Raw genomic sequence first — 16,935 nt, 5'->3', positions numbered from 1 at the left:
TTCAATCTTCCCTACTTGCAAAAATATATATGAAAAATGTGGGTGTAAGAAATTTCAGTGTTAAACTTCATACTTCTTTTTAATAGCTTAAGGCTCTTTTGCATAAGTAATCACTCATTCCAGCTTAGTTGGTTTGTATTTTTGTTTAGGGTCTGTTGTTTTTGTAAGAAAATGCAATTAAAGAATGGAACATTTAGTCAGTGAAAGCAGCGGGTGGTTTGAGGCAATATCTGTAGATTTGTCTCAGACATACAAAAGGCCTATTGACCCAGATCCTTCGAACCTGCAAGTAAAAGTGGCTGAACGGTGCTAAAGCAAAAGTATTTGCCAGACTTCAGAAAACTACAGAGCCAAGTCCTAACGTCCCTGTGCAGCTCTGTTTCTTTGAATTGACTCTGCTTACTCTTAGTAATCATAAGTGTTTAAGGATTTTCAGCCAACAAAGTGCGATGGATTCCTCCTGCCTATTTTCCTAGGAACTCTTTATCACTTTTTTCAACCAGCAATTCATCTGAATATGGTTGATATAAACAAAAGAAAGCTACTATGCCTTCATACTCCAGGTGTTCAGCAAGATCAGGTATACCTCTGGCCTCACCAAGATCAATGATGTCATTTAGGACAGGAGAGCTTGAGAGAGAAATGGGGATAAGAGGAGAAGGGGGAGTGATACACAAAGCTGAAAGTAGTCGGAGGAGGAATGTGTCATTCAAAAAAAGGGGTCTGCAAATTGGATAGAGACTATTGGGACACAAGTAAAAGGCACAGAGGGGTGGTGGCAGCTCGGATCTGGAGAGGTATCTATGGCTGAATGTTTCATGGGTTGGGGGAATAAGGGAGGAAGAGAAGGAAGCACAGAGGATCACTTATGTGAACAAGGAGAGGAGACGTGCAGCCTTATTGCTGGGGCAAGGCTGATATTAAGGACCAGTCAGCATAGGTAGCTGCCTATATTAGCCAGTATGGGGTGGCAGAAAAGCAAACATGAAGTGCTTATTATTCTCTGACAGTAACTATGTCATGGTAAAATCAGCAATCTGATAAGATGGGTATATTTAATTCTATTAGTATTTTACTTGGAATTAGATTGGAGCAAACAGGAGAAAGTGTTTCATCTTGAGACAACAGGCAAATACTTGTGCTGGTTGTGATAGATGAGAATTGATAATGAAAATAGGTGGTGTGATTTGTTTGTTGGTTTGGTTTTTTTAAATATAAGACTTGAGTTATTACTATTAGTTTTAAATGGCAAGTTTTGGAAATTTTTAGAAAACTGCAGTATGTATGATGAGAACTCTCAGATCCTGTTGATTGTGTTTTGTTTTTTTTTTTTTTTCTTTTTCTTTTTTTTTTTTCCTGGTAAGTGAATTTGTGCAATGTGTATTGTAATATCAAGTCCAGGTACCCCTCCTACAGGTTGTTACAGAGAATGGCAATGATTCAGAATATATTAAAACCAAATTGAAAGATCGTTTAGTGTGGCTTTATTTAATAGGCTAGTAAAAAATTCAAGTCTAAAGAATCCTCATATGAAATTCCAATTTAGAATAATTTCTCTTGCAGTGTTGTTCAGCTTTTAGGTTAAATAATTTATTTCTGTTAATCTGTATAGGACTTTCTGTTGACTATGAGTAAAAATAATATAGTTGAAGAGCCTAATAGAATTTTCAGGTTCTTATCATTCATATAGTATCAGTCATTTTATAAAACAGAATGATCTAATCTCTCTTCTACCATTTTCATTAATTGCACCAACCATTAATTATTCTACTGGAAAATTATCTAGAATACGTTTTTATGATCATCTCAATAACTGTCTCTGGGTTAAAAGCTCAACTCAAGGGTATTTACCATGGTTAATAATGATTGGATGGCCATTTTTATCATAAAAAGAGCAGTGATTGAAGACTGTATTTCAGTAAATATTTTAGTAAAAGAGCATTTTATATTTTAAAATTTGTATCTGCTGTAAGCCACATATGCTTACTGATTTATGACTAACCTTAATTTTTGAAGAGGTAGTGACTTTTGTGATAGAACAAAGGAATTTATAGAGACTCAAGTGCATTTTTAGGGTAAGGCAGTGAAAAAAAAAGAAAACCAAAAAGACCACACAAAACAAGAAACAGCCACCCACCCACCCACCCCCAAAAAAACCCATCTGCCCCAGTGTAATACTTTAAACATTCATGCTAGCTCTTTCAAAACAATTTCTTACAGCATGATTTTTCAGAGAAGTCTTTTGCCTTCCTATTTGTACACTTTGTTCTCATCCTCTGGTTTAAATTTTCCTACTTGGTCTATTTTCGCTATTATACCATAGGCTTCGGTTTTTGCTACTGGATCCTGCTGATTTTTAACACTATGAAGAGAGGCATACTTTTCTCCAGCTTAGCCTTGAAGAAGAAGGTTTTATGTATTCATACGGTGACGATTAAAAAGTCATATGTTCTTTGTGTCTTACAGTAAATTAGAGGTGATTTTTTCATCAGTGGCATCGCTGTTTTGCAAGTGCATTCTGTTTAAAGTTAGAGGTAGGATTACACAAGTAATTGTAAAATCTTATTTATTTTGTCAGTATGTATATTTTCCACAGGTGGTGGCATGGATTAGAAGACAACAACATCTTTTTTTATAAGTAAAATGCTGTGGGTTCAAATCCAAAGAATTGTTTTTATTAATTCTGTCAAGCTCTATGGATTCAAATCCAAGTAATTGGTTTTAAATTTTTTGTCAAGCTCTGTGTGGTTTTTGGTAATACAGAGTTCACAAGGAGTAAGCTTTAGGTTTGAGAACTAGGAGGGTTTAAAAAGCTTCTAGAAAAATGGAAAAGAATAGGGCAAGAATTAATAGACTTTTTAAGGAACTTAATAAAAAGAAGTGAGTTTAGATAGTAAACTTTTCAGCCATTGAGTAATGACTGGAGATTTTAAGGTTCAAAGAATTTGTTACACAAATGTAATGAATGTACAATTTACATTTGTACAAATATATAAATTATGAATAGTTTTGAGTTGTTTCTGCCTTTACTGTAAGGAGAGATAAGGTGTCCTGCTGATTTATTTATGTTTAATAATTTAGGATTTTTCAGAGGGAGAAAGAAAGGTATAAGGTAGAGAAAAAAGATACAGTGTAAAGACTTGCATTAAAAGCTACTGTACTCCTTTCAAGATCTTTTTTTAATACCTGATAATTATTCTTTCTCATTAAGAAGTGTTTAAAGGAAAGATATTTTTGTGTTGCAGCATAGTATGATAGATATAGGAAAAAAGGCTACAGCTGCGAATGTTTTGGGGGAGGGGGTTAATACTAACATAAAAACTGCCATGGATTTTTTTAATGGCATGGGCTAGGAGAACACCTTGCAGAACTTGGTGTCTGCTTCAGTATTTCATTGACTTTAAATTGCTTATATGCGATTATTGGAGCAACAGCAAAATAAAAGCCTTGTCCAGCAGTGCACTGTACTATAACATCATTACTGACTGCTCTCTGGGTGAACAATATTGAATCATCTCACCAGCTGTATGCTTTAGATCCATTCGCCATGATCAACAAAAGCTGAGACAAAACAACACGGTGCAGCCAGAGTAAATTACAAGACACTTCTGAAAGCATCTGCCCATCTTTCTGTGGGCACAGATGGCTTAGTTGAGACAAAAGTCAAAGGATTTCCAAGATTGTCTGACATGGTGGAGCTCTTTCTCTGTAATGCGTTTTCAGAAAATAAAGGGGGCACAATGTTAGGCTAATTTGACCTTCTGGATAACGGAAGGGATAAATTCCCCCACAACTTCTCTATTAACACTCCTGAACGAGTGTAAGACATGCAGGCTGACTTTTTGTTCTTTGGAATGGGAAAAGGTCTGGAACTTTGGTAGATCCAAATGCCAGTGCCATTAATAAGATCTGGCATTGTTCTACTGCTTCCTGGAAGACAGAGGATTCACTTTGTTGCTAAGACTTTAGCCCAGATCCATAATTTTTTTCTTGTCTGACATCTTTCTGATATTTTGAAGAAACGTCTGTTTTACAGTAGCATTAGCTATTCTCTTTGGCTATTGCATTAAATCTAATGGAAGGCCAAAGTACTTTAAAACCTCTGTCCTCAGTGTAAAATCAAAAAAAAAACAAACCAAAAAACAAAAAAACCCAGCAAGTACCTGCACTCTTTTTTTCTGTTGAATTAGCACCTCTGATGACTCCAGTGAGAAGAGTGTTCTTCTGGATTGGAAGTAATCTTGGGGGAGGAATTACAGTTTAGGAATCTCCTTCCTATTAGAGTAGTAGGTGAAATAGGTGGAAAGGCCAAGCACCTTGGGGTTCATAAATCTTGTGATCTTTGCTATATTCAGTTTTAAGAGGAGTGAAAGAAGGTCACTTTCCCCTATATATATCCTGCAGTGGGAGTGTTAGCATAATTCAAGTGCCCCAGTCTTGTCAGTGTCTGCTGGATGTGCTATGAGCGTGTCTTTCAAACAGAAGTTAGACTTTCAGGGCTGTAGGCTTAGGCAGGTGACTAGCTACCGGGCTAGAAACCAAAAATGTTCTGGGTGTGCCCAGAAAGCAGCCTTTCTAAACCAAGCAAGGAGATACCTAAAGAACATAAACACATCACAGAATCAGCAGGTTTTCTGGATAGCAGTTTTGAACCTGAACACTTAAGTTTTACTAAGGTGACAGTTTGCTTAAAGCATTCTTTGCTTCTGATGTTCTGCCCAAAACATTATGGCATTTCAGAGCAAAAATACCTATTATTTGTTTAGCCGTTCTGTGCACACATAATTCTGGAATTACGTTTTGATGATAGCCTTTATTTAAAGGCAGGTTGATCTGACTCTACAACCTCTGGAAACAAAATTTAATAAAGATAGTGTATTTGTTAAGATAAATACGGCTTGATCTCTAACTCCATCTTTACTGAGATTAATTTAAAAAAAATTTTTAAAGATCCAGTAATTTTACATGTTGTTAATTTCTCTTCCCCTTTTAGTCAGGACCAGGATTGTTATAAAAAATTTACAAATAATCAGTTGATATTTCTAAGTATCTTGCATATATATGCAATTATTTTCAGCTGGAAGCAAATCTGTTTAAAGGCTGCCTGTTTTGACAAGAGCTCCATTCTAATGTAAAGATCAAAGAGGAAGAGGCAAGCATTAAGTCTTTTCTGGGCTCCCTGACCTCTACCTCATGTCCCCACTGTTTGCAACATATCCATAGGTAATGAAGATGCTCCTGTGCTTAAAGTCCATTTGCAGTTTGAAAGGCAACCAACCCAGACATGCTGCTTCATACAGACCACCATTCATGCTAATGCCTGCACAGAACAAATGAGAACAATGCATGATTATGGGCACAATTAAAAGCCATCTGGATTTACAATGGCATTTATGTGACAATATTTGACAATGTCTCTTATTTCTATTGAAAGTAACTATTTGCATTCCCATGCTCTGTCATGACAGTATGCAGGGTATCACAAGAGATCCTGAAGGAGGTAGCTGTTTCCTATCAGTGAATTTTCCACTAACTCTTTCATCTGTCAGATGACTTTCAAATATTTTCCCAAGCGTGTGTAATACTGTCCATTTCGAAATAGCCCCCAGATACATTAATTAAAGACAGACCCTTAAGAAATATGTGCCTGAGTTGCATTAGTTTGACTACATTGAAAGTCACAGGAGATAGTTACCTAGTTCCTTTACTAGTTCTTGGCAAGTAACTTTGTCTCTCTTTTTGCTTGCAGGTTTATATATGTATATACCTATACTTTATATATATATTATATAAAAATGTAGGGGTGCTTCTACATCTATATACCAATCTCTAGCAGTGACTTCTGAAATGACAAACAATTGTGAATGTTTTGACCCAAAAGCGTGATTATCGTACAAAGCACTATGGAAAGGCAATTCTCCTTTTGTGGTATATACTAGCATTAAAGTAGAGAAATACTTCATTGTGGGAAAAATGCACAAAATTCAGGTGACAGATTTTATTGCATATAATTCTCAAAGCAAAATAAAGCTGTAACATGTATTAAAACAACACACTATTTGATATGCTGATTTAGACTGTGTATAGTTTAGCAAATTATTACAAACAAGGTGATAAAATGCATAGTGAACCACTGGAAAAAAAATTGCTAGTATAGAGCAGTAAGCCAAACATTTAATATACCCACAAGCTACAAGGACACAGTTTGTGTCTTTACTGCCTTTGATGTATATTTGTTAGTATTTAAGTATATTTAAATTGTTTAAACATAAGGAAAAATGCTGAACATTTGCTTATACTTATTGATTCTACCCACTTACTCTTGCAACAAAGAACACTTCCTGTATTACCTCTCTTTGCATCTTGCCTCTTTCCAAGGAAAAATACTTGTATCTGATTCTAGACCTCCTTTCTCTTAACCTTTGTAAGTGATACACTGTCCCTTCTCCTGCTGTTCCAATAGCAGCCCCCCCATACATGGTGAGGAACCTTCTTCTGTGCCTGTTTCAGATTGATTTCAGCCTTCTTGAATACTGCTTCAGCTGGATATGCCATTCTAGTTGAGGTCTCCCTAGTGTCTTGTGCACTAGCACTGCATTCTTTGACTCTGCTGGTAGTCTCTGCCCAAAATATCCTGTTATTTTGTTTGTCTTTCTCACCGTTGTGTTAGATTAGGGCTGAATGGCTAGTTCATAGTCTCCTTGAGTGGTTTTAATTTGTTTTTAGTGTGTCTACAGTGTAGACATATGTATCTAAGCTGATCACCCTGGACTCCTCCAGTAGTCTCAGAAGTCACTGGAGATCAAATTAATGGAATCTAAGGCATGATTCATTTCATCTTAAAGAAGGTGTCTAACAGGCAAAATGAATCACACCTTAAAATGCTTGTTTCTCTTCTCTGACTTAAAAAAAACAAAACAGCTAGTATGTCAAGGATAGATGTAGACATTGCAGATATCCAAATCAAGAGAAAAAGAATTCGAATTCTTGTGATTCAGAATACTTCCCTTTTTTCTTTTTTCTTTTTTTTCTGCATTTATGTTTTCACATTTTCATTTCTTTTCCACTGCTCAAGTACATTCTTTCAATGTTATATTTTAAATCTCTAGGCATATCTCTCAACTTTATGTCTTCAGCACATGGACAGGCATTGTGTTAAACACAGGACTAACAGGCTAACTTTACATCTTTTTATAATATCTTACAGCTTTAAAATATATGTATAAAAAAACCTTGTGCTTCTGAGGTTGTCTTCTGCAATTTTATCTTCAGAAGATTCAGTTACTGATTATATAAAGTAGGAGACTGGGCCTTTTAGTTGAGGATTTCTGGTATCTTCAGAATTACTGTAAAACAGCTGAAGTTACAAAAGTCAACATCTTGCCAGTTTTTCTTGGACAGCACATGATTAATATTGTCTGCTTAGTCTGGGATGACTTTGTTTTGTCTTCACTTTTCAAATTCATCTTCACAATTGCAGCTTACAAATTTTATTAAGGTCTATAGTACATTTTAAATTTAAGTTGAATAAAATTGCCTATAGACCTTGTGTTTTCTCTTCTTGGCAATTAGGGCATTTATTTAGAGAGAATTATTTTCATATTACATACATGCAATCCATGTTTCATAGCAAATAACGTAAAGTCCTTAGGCACTTCAGCTTATTATCATCCTAGTTCTAGAATTATGAGAAGCAAGATTTTTTGGTTTTGCATATTCTTTGCCATGGTTTAATTAATACGGGTGATTCTGTAGGAACTATAGAATAGTACCTATACCGTTTTGTATTAAAGTTGCTGATTTTATCATGTAAAGTTGAAAGGAACTGAAATGAAATTAGGAGATTTACACTGCTGTAAGAGTAGTAGGCTGTAAGATTCCATCTCACTTCCACAGAATAATATTCTAAATAGTGCTCCCACTTATTTTAATAGTGCAGATCAGAACATGGATGAATCTCCAGTATAAAACAAAGTGAATCAAGACAGGGCTAATGCATCCTTTAACTTATAACGATTTTATTTGTTACGCAGACACACACACACAGACACCCCTCTTCATGAGCGGGTTATCTGTCTGTCATTTCTTGTTTATGGTAATGAGTTCACTTTGTTTTAGTTTGTCAACCTTACATCTATTCATTAAACTATAGATAGTTTTAATGAGCCCCATGAAGGTTATTAGGAGCTGAAAATGTGTGCAGAATAAAGCATTAAGAAATGATGCATGGACTGTTTGCTTTCATGGCATCTCCAACAACATGAAGGTGTAAGATGCTTGTAAAATATTTTGAGGTCCTTAGATTAAAGCTGACTTAACCTAAATTAAAGCATGTGGATTTTATATATGTGATGACATGTGTACACAGAGATATATATTGATAGGCAAATCCCTATACAAACTGAATATATGACTGAGTTGTGAATATTCAGGCCAGTAATTATACACTATAGGGATAATGTTCTTGAGAAAATGCATTAAACATACGCCAGTGATCAAACAAAATGTAGAATAACTGAATTAGGTAGCACTATAACTTCTCAATTTAAAGCTTTTATTTTCTCTGCTACCCAAAGTAAATTTCAGTCAAAATGCTAGTGTAGTTCAATATGTTTCTGTACTGCAAAGAGCTACGCTTAAAGAAGTGTTGCTATCAGTTCCCCCCAAAATGAATCGGGGTCCTTTCTTGTCTCTCTGTTACCTTCTCCTCATCTCCAAATCCATGTCCACCACTTAATCACTGCTACTCCAGTAGTAGACAATAGTATTGGCTCCAGCCAGTCTTTCACTTCATTCTTCTGCTGTTTTGATCCCTTTAAAGATTTCTGTAAAAGTCAGTGAGAGAACTTTCTTGAGAAAATTCGCATTAATCACCCAGTAAGCTTATACATCTGGAAAAAAAAGAGTTCCACCTTCCTTTTCTTCCTTTCCAAGGTCTAACAGTTGCATACAAAAATGACCTCAATTCAGGAGCCTGCCTTGGTTACAATTACAAGAGCCTTCTGCATGACTTGAGCTAGCTAATTAAAATTCTCATTAAAGTCTGAACCATTGAAGCAAAGAGCCAATATATCATTTCTCCCCGCTTTACAGTTTATATATTTTCAGCATCTAATAGCCTTCATAGGGATCATTGCATTCATTCATAAGGCTGTTAAGTAGAAATATTCTGGGCCATATTTCCAAAAATGTCCCTTGTATTTGGCATAATTGCAATGTTCTGGACTCATAAAGCCCATCCAACAAAGTCCTCAGTGTACCTGCACATGTGGTTTCTGTTCATTTAGTTAAGATGTAAAATTTTCCAGTCACTGAAGATAACTGCTTTTGACTGTTTAGTCCTAGCTTCTGATGCATGCGATTGCAGAATTCTTCTCTGATGTCTCAAAAGTTATAAAGCTCCTTATATTGTGTCAGGTTAGGACTCTTCCTTGCCTATGTTGCTCTTTGAAGGTCACCACTTCTTCCAGACATCTCAGCCCAAAACCTGTTTTTGCATGGTGTTGACAAGGTATTGCAAATGAAAATAGCTACCCCTGACTTTTTATATTTAACAGATAAAAGCTAAGCACATGTATATACAAATACATGTTGTTTGGTTTTGTGGGTACATACGTGGGAGGAGTTGTAGTCTAGAGGTCTGTATATAAATGCATCTCTGTGAAGAGTGTAATAAGAGGAACAATTTCTTATTTTTAGGGGCTAACTCAAGTTAAATATTGGAAACTATTTCTTTTTTCCCCTTTCACTTCCATGGACTTCCAGCCATATCTGCACCCAGAACTGTTGCGCAGTTGTAGTGAGAAAGGAATGTAATTCACACTGAAAACATCTGTAAATCTTTAGACCTATTAGCACTGCCCCTAACCATTCTGATGGAGAACACTTCTTTGCATAGATACCACTCAGAGGGTAGTGACCTCCAAACTAAAGAAAAACTGGTCTGATTTCAAATATATCTTACTATCCTTTTTATTTTTAATATGTTTCTGTGTTCAATGGATTAATGAGTGGATTGGAAGGTGTAGTGAAGCTGAAGCTGTTATTTAATTAAATATTTTCACTTCTTTTCAGTATACATCTGCTCTGACCTATGATGCTGTTCAAGTGATGACAGAAGCTTTCCGTAATTTGCGTAAACAGAGGATTGAGATCTCCAGAAGAGGAAATGCTGGAGATTGTCTTGCAAATCCAGCTGTACCCTGGGGTCATGGTGTAGAAATAGAAAGGGCATTGAAACAGGTAGCTTCCCTGGAGTGAATGCTGGGATGAGTGCATGTGTGAAATTAAATGCTTGAAAAGAACCTTCCAGTCTCCTAACCTCCCTGGATCTTGCTGGGAATAACGTGAAAGTGAACTCCTCAGGAACGTGACTCATGCTAAGATAATATATTGTGTATGGGAAAGACTCTAAACTGAATGTTTTTGAAATATCAATAATCATTTATGGAAATACAAAATGTATTTTCTAAAAAGAAACAAACTTAATTCTTCTACCACTTTCATCTTCATCTATATAGGTTCAGGTGGAAGGTCTAACAGGGAATATAAAGTTTGATCAGAATGGAAAGAGAATCAATTTTACAATAAACATCATGGAACTCAAAAGTACTGGTCCTCGGAAGGTAATTTGAATTGTCTTACAGTGTCTTTAAAGGTTTTACTGTGCTAAGCAATGGGTTAAGGTAGGTAATAAAACACTAGAGATTAATTAAAGCATGAGTTGTGATAATATTTATTTATAGGTGTATTCTACACTGGTCTTGCAGAACAAAATAAAAATATGTAGTATTTCCTTCTAACAAATACAAGTTGTTATTTCTGGTAAGTACTACATAAGAGTATTTTCCTTTCAGTTTTGTGGATTAAACTTTTTGCTTTCTGATCTGAATTGCTAAATGTGAGCCAGTATTGAGGGAAATATGCTTCTGAATGATAAATGCAGAATACAGCTTTTCAGTGATGCTTCTTTAAATGTGATTATCTTTCTGCTCTAATTCCAAACCTTTCAGGAAAAGCCAGTTTCTCATGTCTTCCTAATCTGGTGTATTTCATAACCCTTTCAATCCTACAGTGTGTGATGTTAATACTAAAGCCTGTTAATATGTGAATGAAAGTGGTATACCTGTATTAGACACATTAATGTGAACAAATGTCATTAGTTCAATCTTACTCTTTGTTACAGTCTTTAACTACATAAATAGAAATATTTACAGTGGCAGATCCATTGCTAAAATAGTTCTCTGTGAGCACAAATCAAGGGCATAGTAATAACATGCTTTACCTTTTCTATGAAAGTTCATATTCACTGGTGTCTGTGCATCCTATAAACTCTCTTTAGATTGGATATTGGAGTGAAGTGGACAAAATGGTTGTGAATCCTCTTGATGGCCCTCTTGGAAATGAATCTTCAGGACTAGAGAATAAGACTATTATTGTCACCACTATTTTGGTAATTAACCTCGTATTTTGTCAGAAGACAGTTTGTCCTACAGTAATTTGTTTCTTGTCATTATGTTAGTTTAAATATACTGTCTTTTTATTATTTGAGGTTGTGACCTGTTGCTCATTATGATACATAAATAAAATCTGTAAATTAAAGAAATGTATGTGATTCAGTATGCAGTTTTGTTCTGTAGAAGACAAATGGTTGTTGATAGAACATCCTAGAAAGTTAAAATTTTCAGACCTGAAAATGGAAGTGAAATATCTGCTTTCACTTTGTCTGAGAGGCAGAACCATAGTGTTAGTTTTAGAGAACGGGTTTTGCCAAACAGTGAAGAGACTGTTTCTTGTGCTTCAGAATTGTAGCTGCTATGGATTGGTGAAGTGTAAAATAAAAAATTAAAAGTTGTATTCTAGTTGTCTAGAAAATAATATTATGTACTGTCATAGAACAGCATTTTTCTGTAAGTTACACAGCTTCTTTATCAGTTTGGACAAGTCACAGGCTAGCATAGGAATTTCACTGGATACAAGAATAGTTTGGTAACAATAGAGCAAAGAGGAGATATGTTACTTTAATACGACTTATGACTCATCACCAGTTTTGCTGATGATAGAACTTTACTGCGTAGTTATAGATATCTTACCTATTGTTTGTGTAGTAATTCAATAAAGATACAGCCTGGATAGCCCGAAGTGTTTTCCCAGGGAGGGATGTGCTTATGAAATAGGAAAGAATTTTCTTGTATTAAGACAACAACAAAAGCAACTAAATACCTTTGCCTTCTTCTATCCAAACTGTATGAGAGAAAGAAACTGATTTTGGAACTTACTCTTTCTCCTCTGAATGCGTAACTCCTGTTAACATTCATGGTCATTATTAACATACTGCTGGGAATCGCTATACCTGTAAGTATTGTTATTTGTGTATGACTGTGGAGAATGCAGCTTTTAAATGTGTTAAGGACATGTCACATTAATAATTAACTGCTAACTTACACATAGCATGTATGATTCAGATGTTATCTTCTTTATTTCACATGTAAAAGGAAACCTATTAATCTATGACGTACACAATTGATACCTCTGTCTCTACCAAGTGGCTAAGGCAAGTTCTTTCTGTGCAGGAGTCCCCATACGTCATGATGAAGAAAAATCATGAAATGCTTGAAGGAAATGATCGATATGAGGGCTATTGTGTGGACTTGGCTACAGAAATTGCTAAACACTGTGGATTCAAATACAAGCTCACAATTGTTGGGGATGGCAAGTATGGGGCGAGGGATGCAGACACGAAAATCTGGAATGGGATGGTTGGAGAACTTGTTTACGGGGTAAGAAAATCTTTTATAATAAAACCGTTAAAGATGACTGATGGAAGGAGTGGGATTTGGTTTAGTTTTCTCTGTAGAGTAGAGGAAAATTATCTAATTCCTTTGATAGAGAATTAGTAACTTGTATTGGCATGAAAAATTTTGAAAGTAAAACATGGAATTAGATTTTAAATGCAAATGAAGTTGGGGGAAGTGAGTGCATGTTTCATGCTTCTGACCAGGTGAAAGGCATTGTACTTTACTAACACTTCCAAATGTCATATACTTTTAAAAGGGCATGTGTAAAAAGAGAAGCTTGGAATATGCCAACCATATGGTTATATGTATTTCAGTAAGATGAGTTTCAACTAAAAATTTCTGAAATTCTCCATAGGATGTTCCTGGCGAAATGAATGTTGCTGGTGTCTCTCCTGTCCTATTTTTCATTTGTGAAATGCAGTAGAAACTAAACCATTTTTTGCTCTGATCATTGTATTAGCTATTAGTTGCTTTTTTTCTTCCTTTACAGAAAGCCGATATTGCGATTGCTCCATTAACTATAACATTGGTGAGAGAAGAGGTGATTGACTTCTCAAAGCCCTTTATGAGCCTGGGGATATCAATAATGATCAAGAAGCCTCAGAAGTCCAAGCCAGGAGTGTTTTCATTTCTTGATCCGTTAGCATATGAAATCTGGATGTGCATTGTTTTTGCCTACATTGGGGTCAGTGTAGTTTTATTCCTGGTCAGCAGATTTAGCCCATACGAGTGGCACACTGAGGAATTTGAAGATGGAAGAGAAACGCAAACTAATGAATCAACTAATGAATTTGGGATATTTAATAGTCTCTGGTTTTCCCTGGGTGCCTTTATGCAGCAAGGATGCGATATTTCGCCAAGGTTGGTTACTCACTCATTTCAACTTTGTGCATTTTTGGTCTCAGCCATCTCAGCCGGAGGAGGTTCATGGTGCATATATTTTCACTCTCAGAAAGAAATTAATTGCTATGTTTTTTCCTTCCCTAAAATCACAGAAGTCCTTGAAATAAAAGCAGTTGTCTGGGACATAGGGTCATGATGTATTTGATCGACGTTGTCTTAAGGTCGATCATACATTTGCCAAGTGAAGTTATATACACCATGCAGAGACTGTAAAATGCATAAGGTTCAAGTCATTTCATGCCTTCTTGGAGGGGTACCGTGTTTTTGCTGCATATTCCCATTTTACAGTTGACAGTGCATATAGTTCACAACAACTGTAATGGGAAAAAAGGGTAACATACTAGTCATGAACTACACAGGCAGCACTTCCCCTCTAAAACTCACTACATATCGTAACACAGTTATTAACCCACTGTTTTTCTACAGGAGAGCCTTGAACTGAAATAAAAATCATGATGGCTCTAATTTCATGTGAATAGTTGCAAAACACTACTGGTTTTCCATGGCCTAGTTTTAGAAAAGTCACAAAGGAAATTGCTAAAATGAATTTGAAGCTCCAGTTTATAAATGCTTAATTCCTCATGGATTTTCACCTACTTTATCAGGGACAACTGTAAAGCACTTAAGTTAATTCCTTTGCAGCTCATTAAATATTCTATTTCCCTTGTGCACAAGTGGTTCTAGCCTTGATTCAACGGAGTGGTAAGTAGGTAGGTAAATAACTACTTGCTGCTTGGAGGAACTATAGTAACAAGTGAAATAGGGCAACTGGGTTTAAGGAAATCAAATCATAAGACCTACCTATTTATACTAAGCAATTTAACTTTCTTCTAAACATCCTGAAGTAAGACAGGGAACAAGTTAATTTCTAGTGAGTCTAGTGGTTAGTGTGCAAACTAAATCACACCAAAAAAGCATTTCTTAGGTATAAGTCATGCATCCCAAAAGGCAACAGCAGGTTTTCAAGTTGTTCTACTATGGAAATAGCAGAGCATTTATTGTGCGAGAACTTCAGCAATTCTGTGTAAAGGCTGGCATATCACAGTGAGATATGCCAGCCTTTATGGTGAAAGATGTAATGGATTTGGCATATAACACAGTAAGAATTGTATACAATGAGACAGTGGAGACAGAGAGAGAAAATTGTTTCAGGTCATGAGAAGCTGTGTTAATTACAGTCCTGTGGGGTTTTTGTATCATTTACAGTCTTCACAGGTTTAGTTGTCTGCAAAGTCCCCTATTAGCTACAAAATTATTTTTATTGAATCAAGGCCATAGTAGAATAACGATCTTTTTTAATATTATTATTTTACTGGCTGTTAAAGCATGACAGTTGTTGTGCATGGTTTGATAACTTTTGAAATGTGATAGAAGAATAATGATAGTAAATGGTCATCATAAAAGGTGCATGAAACTCAAATAATTTTGGAGATTCAAGATTTAGTTTCAGTGAAGTGTGTAACAGCACTTTATTTCATTACAAACATATTTTTGAGGAAAGCAGTTGGTTTGTATTTTATCTGTTATTATAAAAATAGAAAAGGGCTGAAAACACCTCAGTTATTTTGTTCTTGCACCAAAACTTATCACTATGGAATTTGAAGTCCCCGCAAATGAATCAGAGTAGATTCAAAAAGGAGTATCTTCAGGCATCAGCAAAATACCTTTGTGAAGTTAAATTTTGCACTATTGGCACTATAATTTCTCTAATAAAAACAACAACCACTGTAAGAATTTTAGAGTAGACAAGTAACTAGAGCTTCTTGACTCTGAAATAGAAGGTGATGCTGAGTAAGACTGGACCACATGGAAACTGGTCTGCAATAGCAATCCCCATGTTGCCATCATGGGTAGCACAGAAACAATAGAGTAGAATAGAATAGAATAATAGATTATACAATAATGATAACTTACAGCGAAGTTTTCCTCATCTTTTTTGAGATGCGAGTGTACTCTCAGTACTGTTATATAATACTTTGTAAGTATAAAATGTGGTGCACGAATTTAGGTAATTGTGCACAGAAATTGTTATTTTAGTATTTAAGGATCTGATGAACGAGGTGCTTGTAAAGTGTGGGTTCATACTAGCATGGAATTATCAATCTTTAGAAACTTTTTGAAATGTACATAAAAAAAGAAATTATTTATTTAACTGGGACGGACCTTATGGGAAATTTTGAAAACAAATGACACCCCCCAAAATTTTACTTATATAATGTAATGTGGGACCATAATGTCTGGATTGGCAATGAGCTTATTCTTTTTTTACAAAGTCAGTGGCAACTTCGTTTACTGACAAATCATGGGCTTTTGAAGATTGTTATCATTTATAGCAGGTATCGTTGATGCAATATAAAGTGCCATAAAATTGGCAGTTGTTAAATACACATTGTCAGAGATTTTACCTTGCAAATATATATTTATTATATAATTCAATCTTTTAATTGTAGAATTATTTTACACTCTGATTACCTCCATGTCAAAATAAGTATGTAATATTTTTTCAAAAGTGACAGAAAGCATGTTTGCAGAATACATCTCAATTTAGAGGAACTTGAAATAATCTATTTTCTATGGTCCTTTTCAGTTACATGTTCTGGACCTTATCTGACTTGATTTTCATGTAGTAGAGTGAATTAGTGAGTCTGTTGTGACATGGAATAAATCTTTTAATGTCTGAGTTATCACAGAGATTTTATACAATAGCAATTAGTAAAAATAATTTGTCCAGAATTGGTTCTATCTATTTTTGTTCCCAGTTTAATAAATCAGCTTTACATAACTATCATGTTTAAATGTATATATATATATATATAGTTATATCAATCTATTACCTATATAAATATTTTGTCAGAATTAGTTTGAAGTCTCATTCACAATACAGTAGGCTGGGTGGGTGAGTGATTTGTAATTTGTTTACTTAATAGATAGAGGAGACACATCAAGACATTCTTAAACTACTGCAATGCCTTAGTGCTAGACTTTCAACTACATGCACATTTCTGCCAAATAATTAAGCACATCTCCAAAGATTATGTACTCCTTCCTATAATGTCTTGTTTGGAAACAAAGTAGTAAGTAATTTCAAAGTTTAAAGGATCGTTAAAAAAATGTCAAGTATGACAATAATGGCACTGTCCATATTTTTCTTCTCTTAATTTTCTAGTATTGGAAATCATTGAATTTCTCTAGTTATATGCTCTGTACTGTTTTATATATTTTCTTGAGTTCTCTT

At 35.1% G+C, this 16,935-nt stretch overlaps 1 protein-coding gene across 2 annotated transcripts in view; it reads left to right on the top strand.

Annotated features, from left to right (window-relative positions):
• GRIA2 (glutamate ionotropic receptor AMPA type subunit 2) overlaps positions 1-16,935 on the top strand; it is a 95,272-nt gene that overhangs the window by 61,270 nt on the left and 17,067 nt on the right. For both annotated transcript variants that reach the window (XM_075024350.1, XM_075023491.1), the window contains exons 7-11: positions 10,075-10,242; positions 10,521-10,625; positions 11,342-11,452; positions 12,573-12,779; positions 13,288-13,658. In XM_075024350.1, the coding sequence (XP_074880451.1) occupies positions 10,075-10,242; positions 10,521-10,625; positions 11,342-11,452; positions 12,573-12,779; positions 13,288-13,658 (962 nt within the window). The remainder of the gene's footprint in view (positions 1-10,074; positions 10,243-10,520; positions 10,626-11,341; positions 11,453-12,572; positions 12,780-13,287; positions 13,659-16,935) is intronic.

Source organism: Buteo buteo, chromosome 1, assembly GCF_964188355.1.
Source record: "Buteo buteo chromosome 1, bButBut1.hap1.1, whole genome shotgun sequence".
Lineage (NCBI taxonomy): Eukaryota > Metazoa > Chordata > Aves > Accipitriformes > Accipitridae > Buteo > Buteo buteo.
Note: the sequence above shows the minus strand (reverse complement) of the source record. Positions and strands in the feature narration are given on the sequence as shown.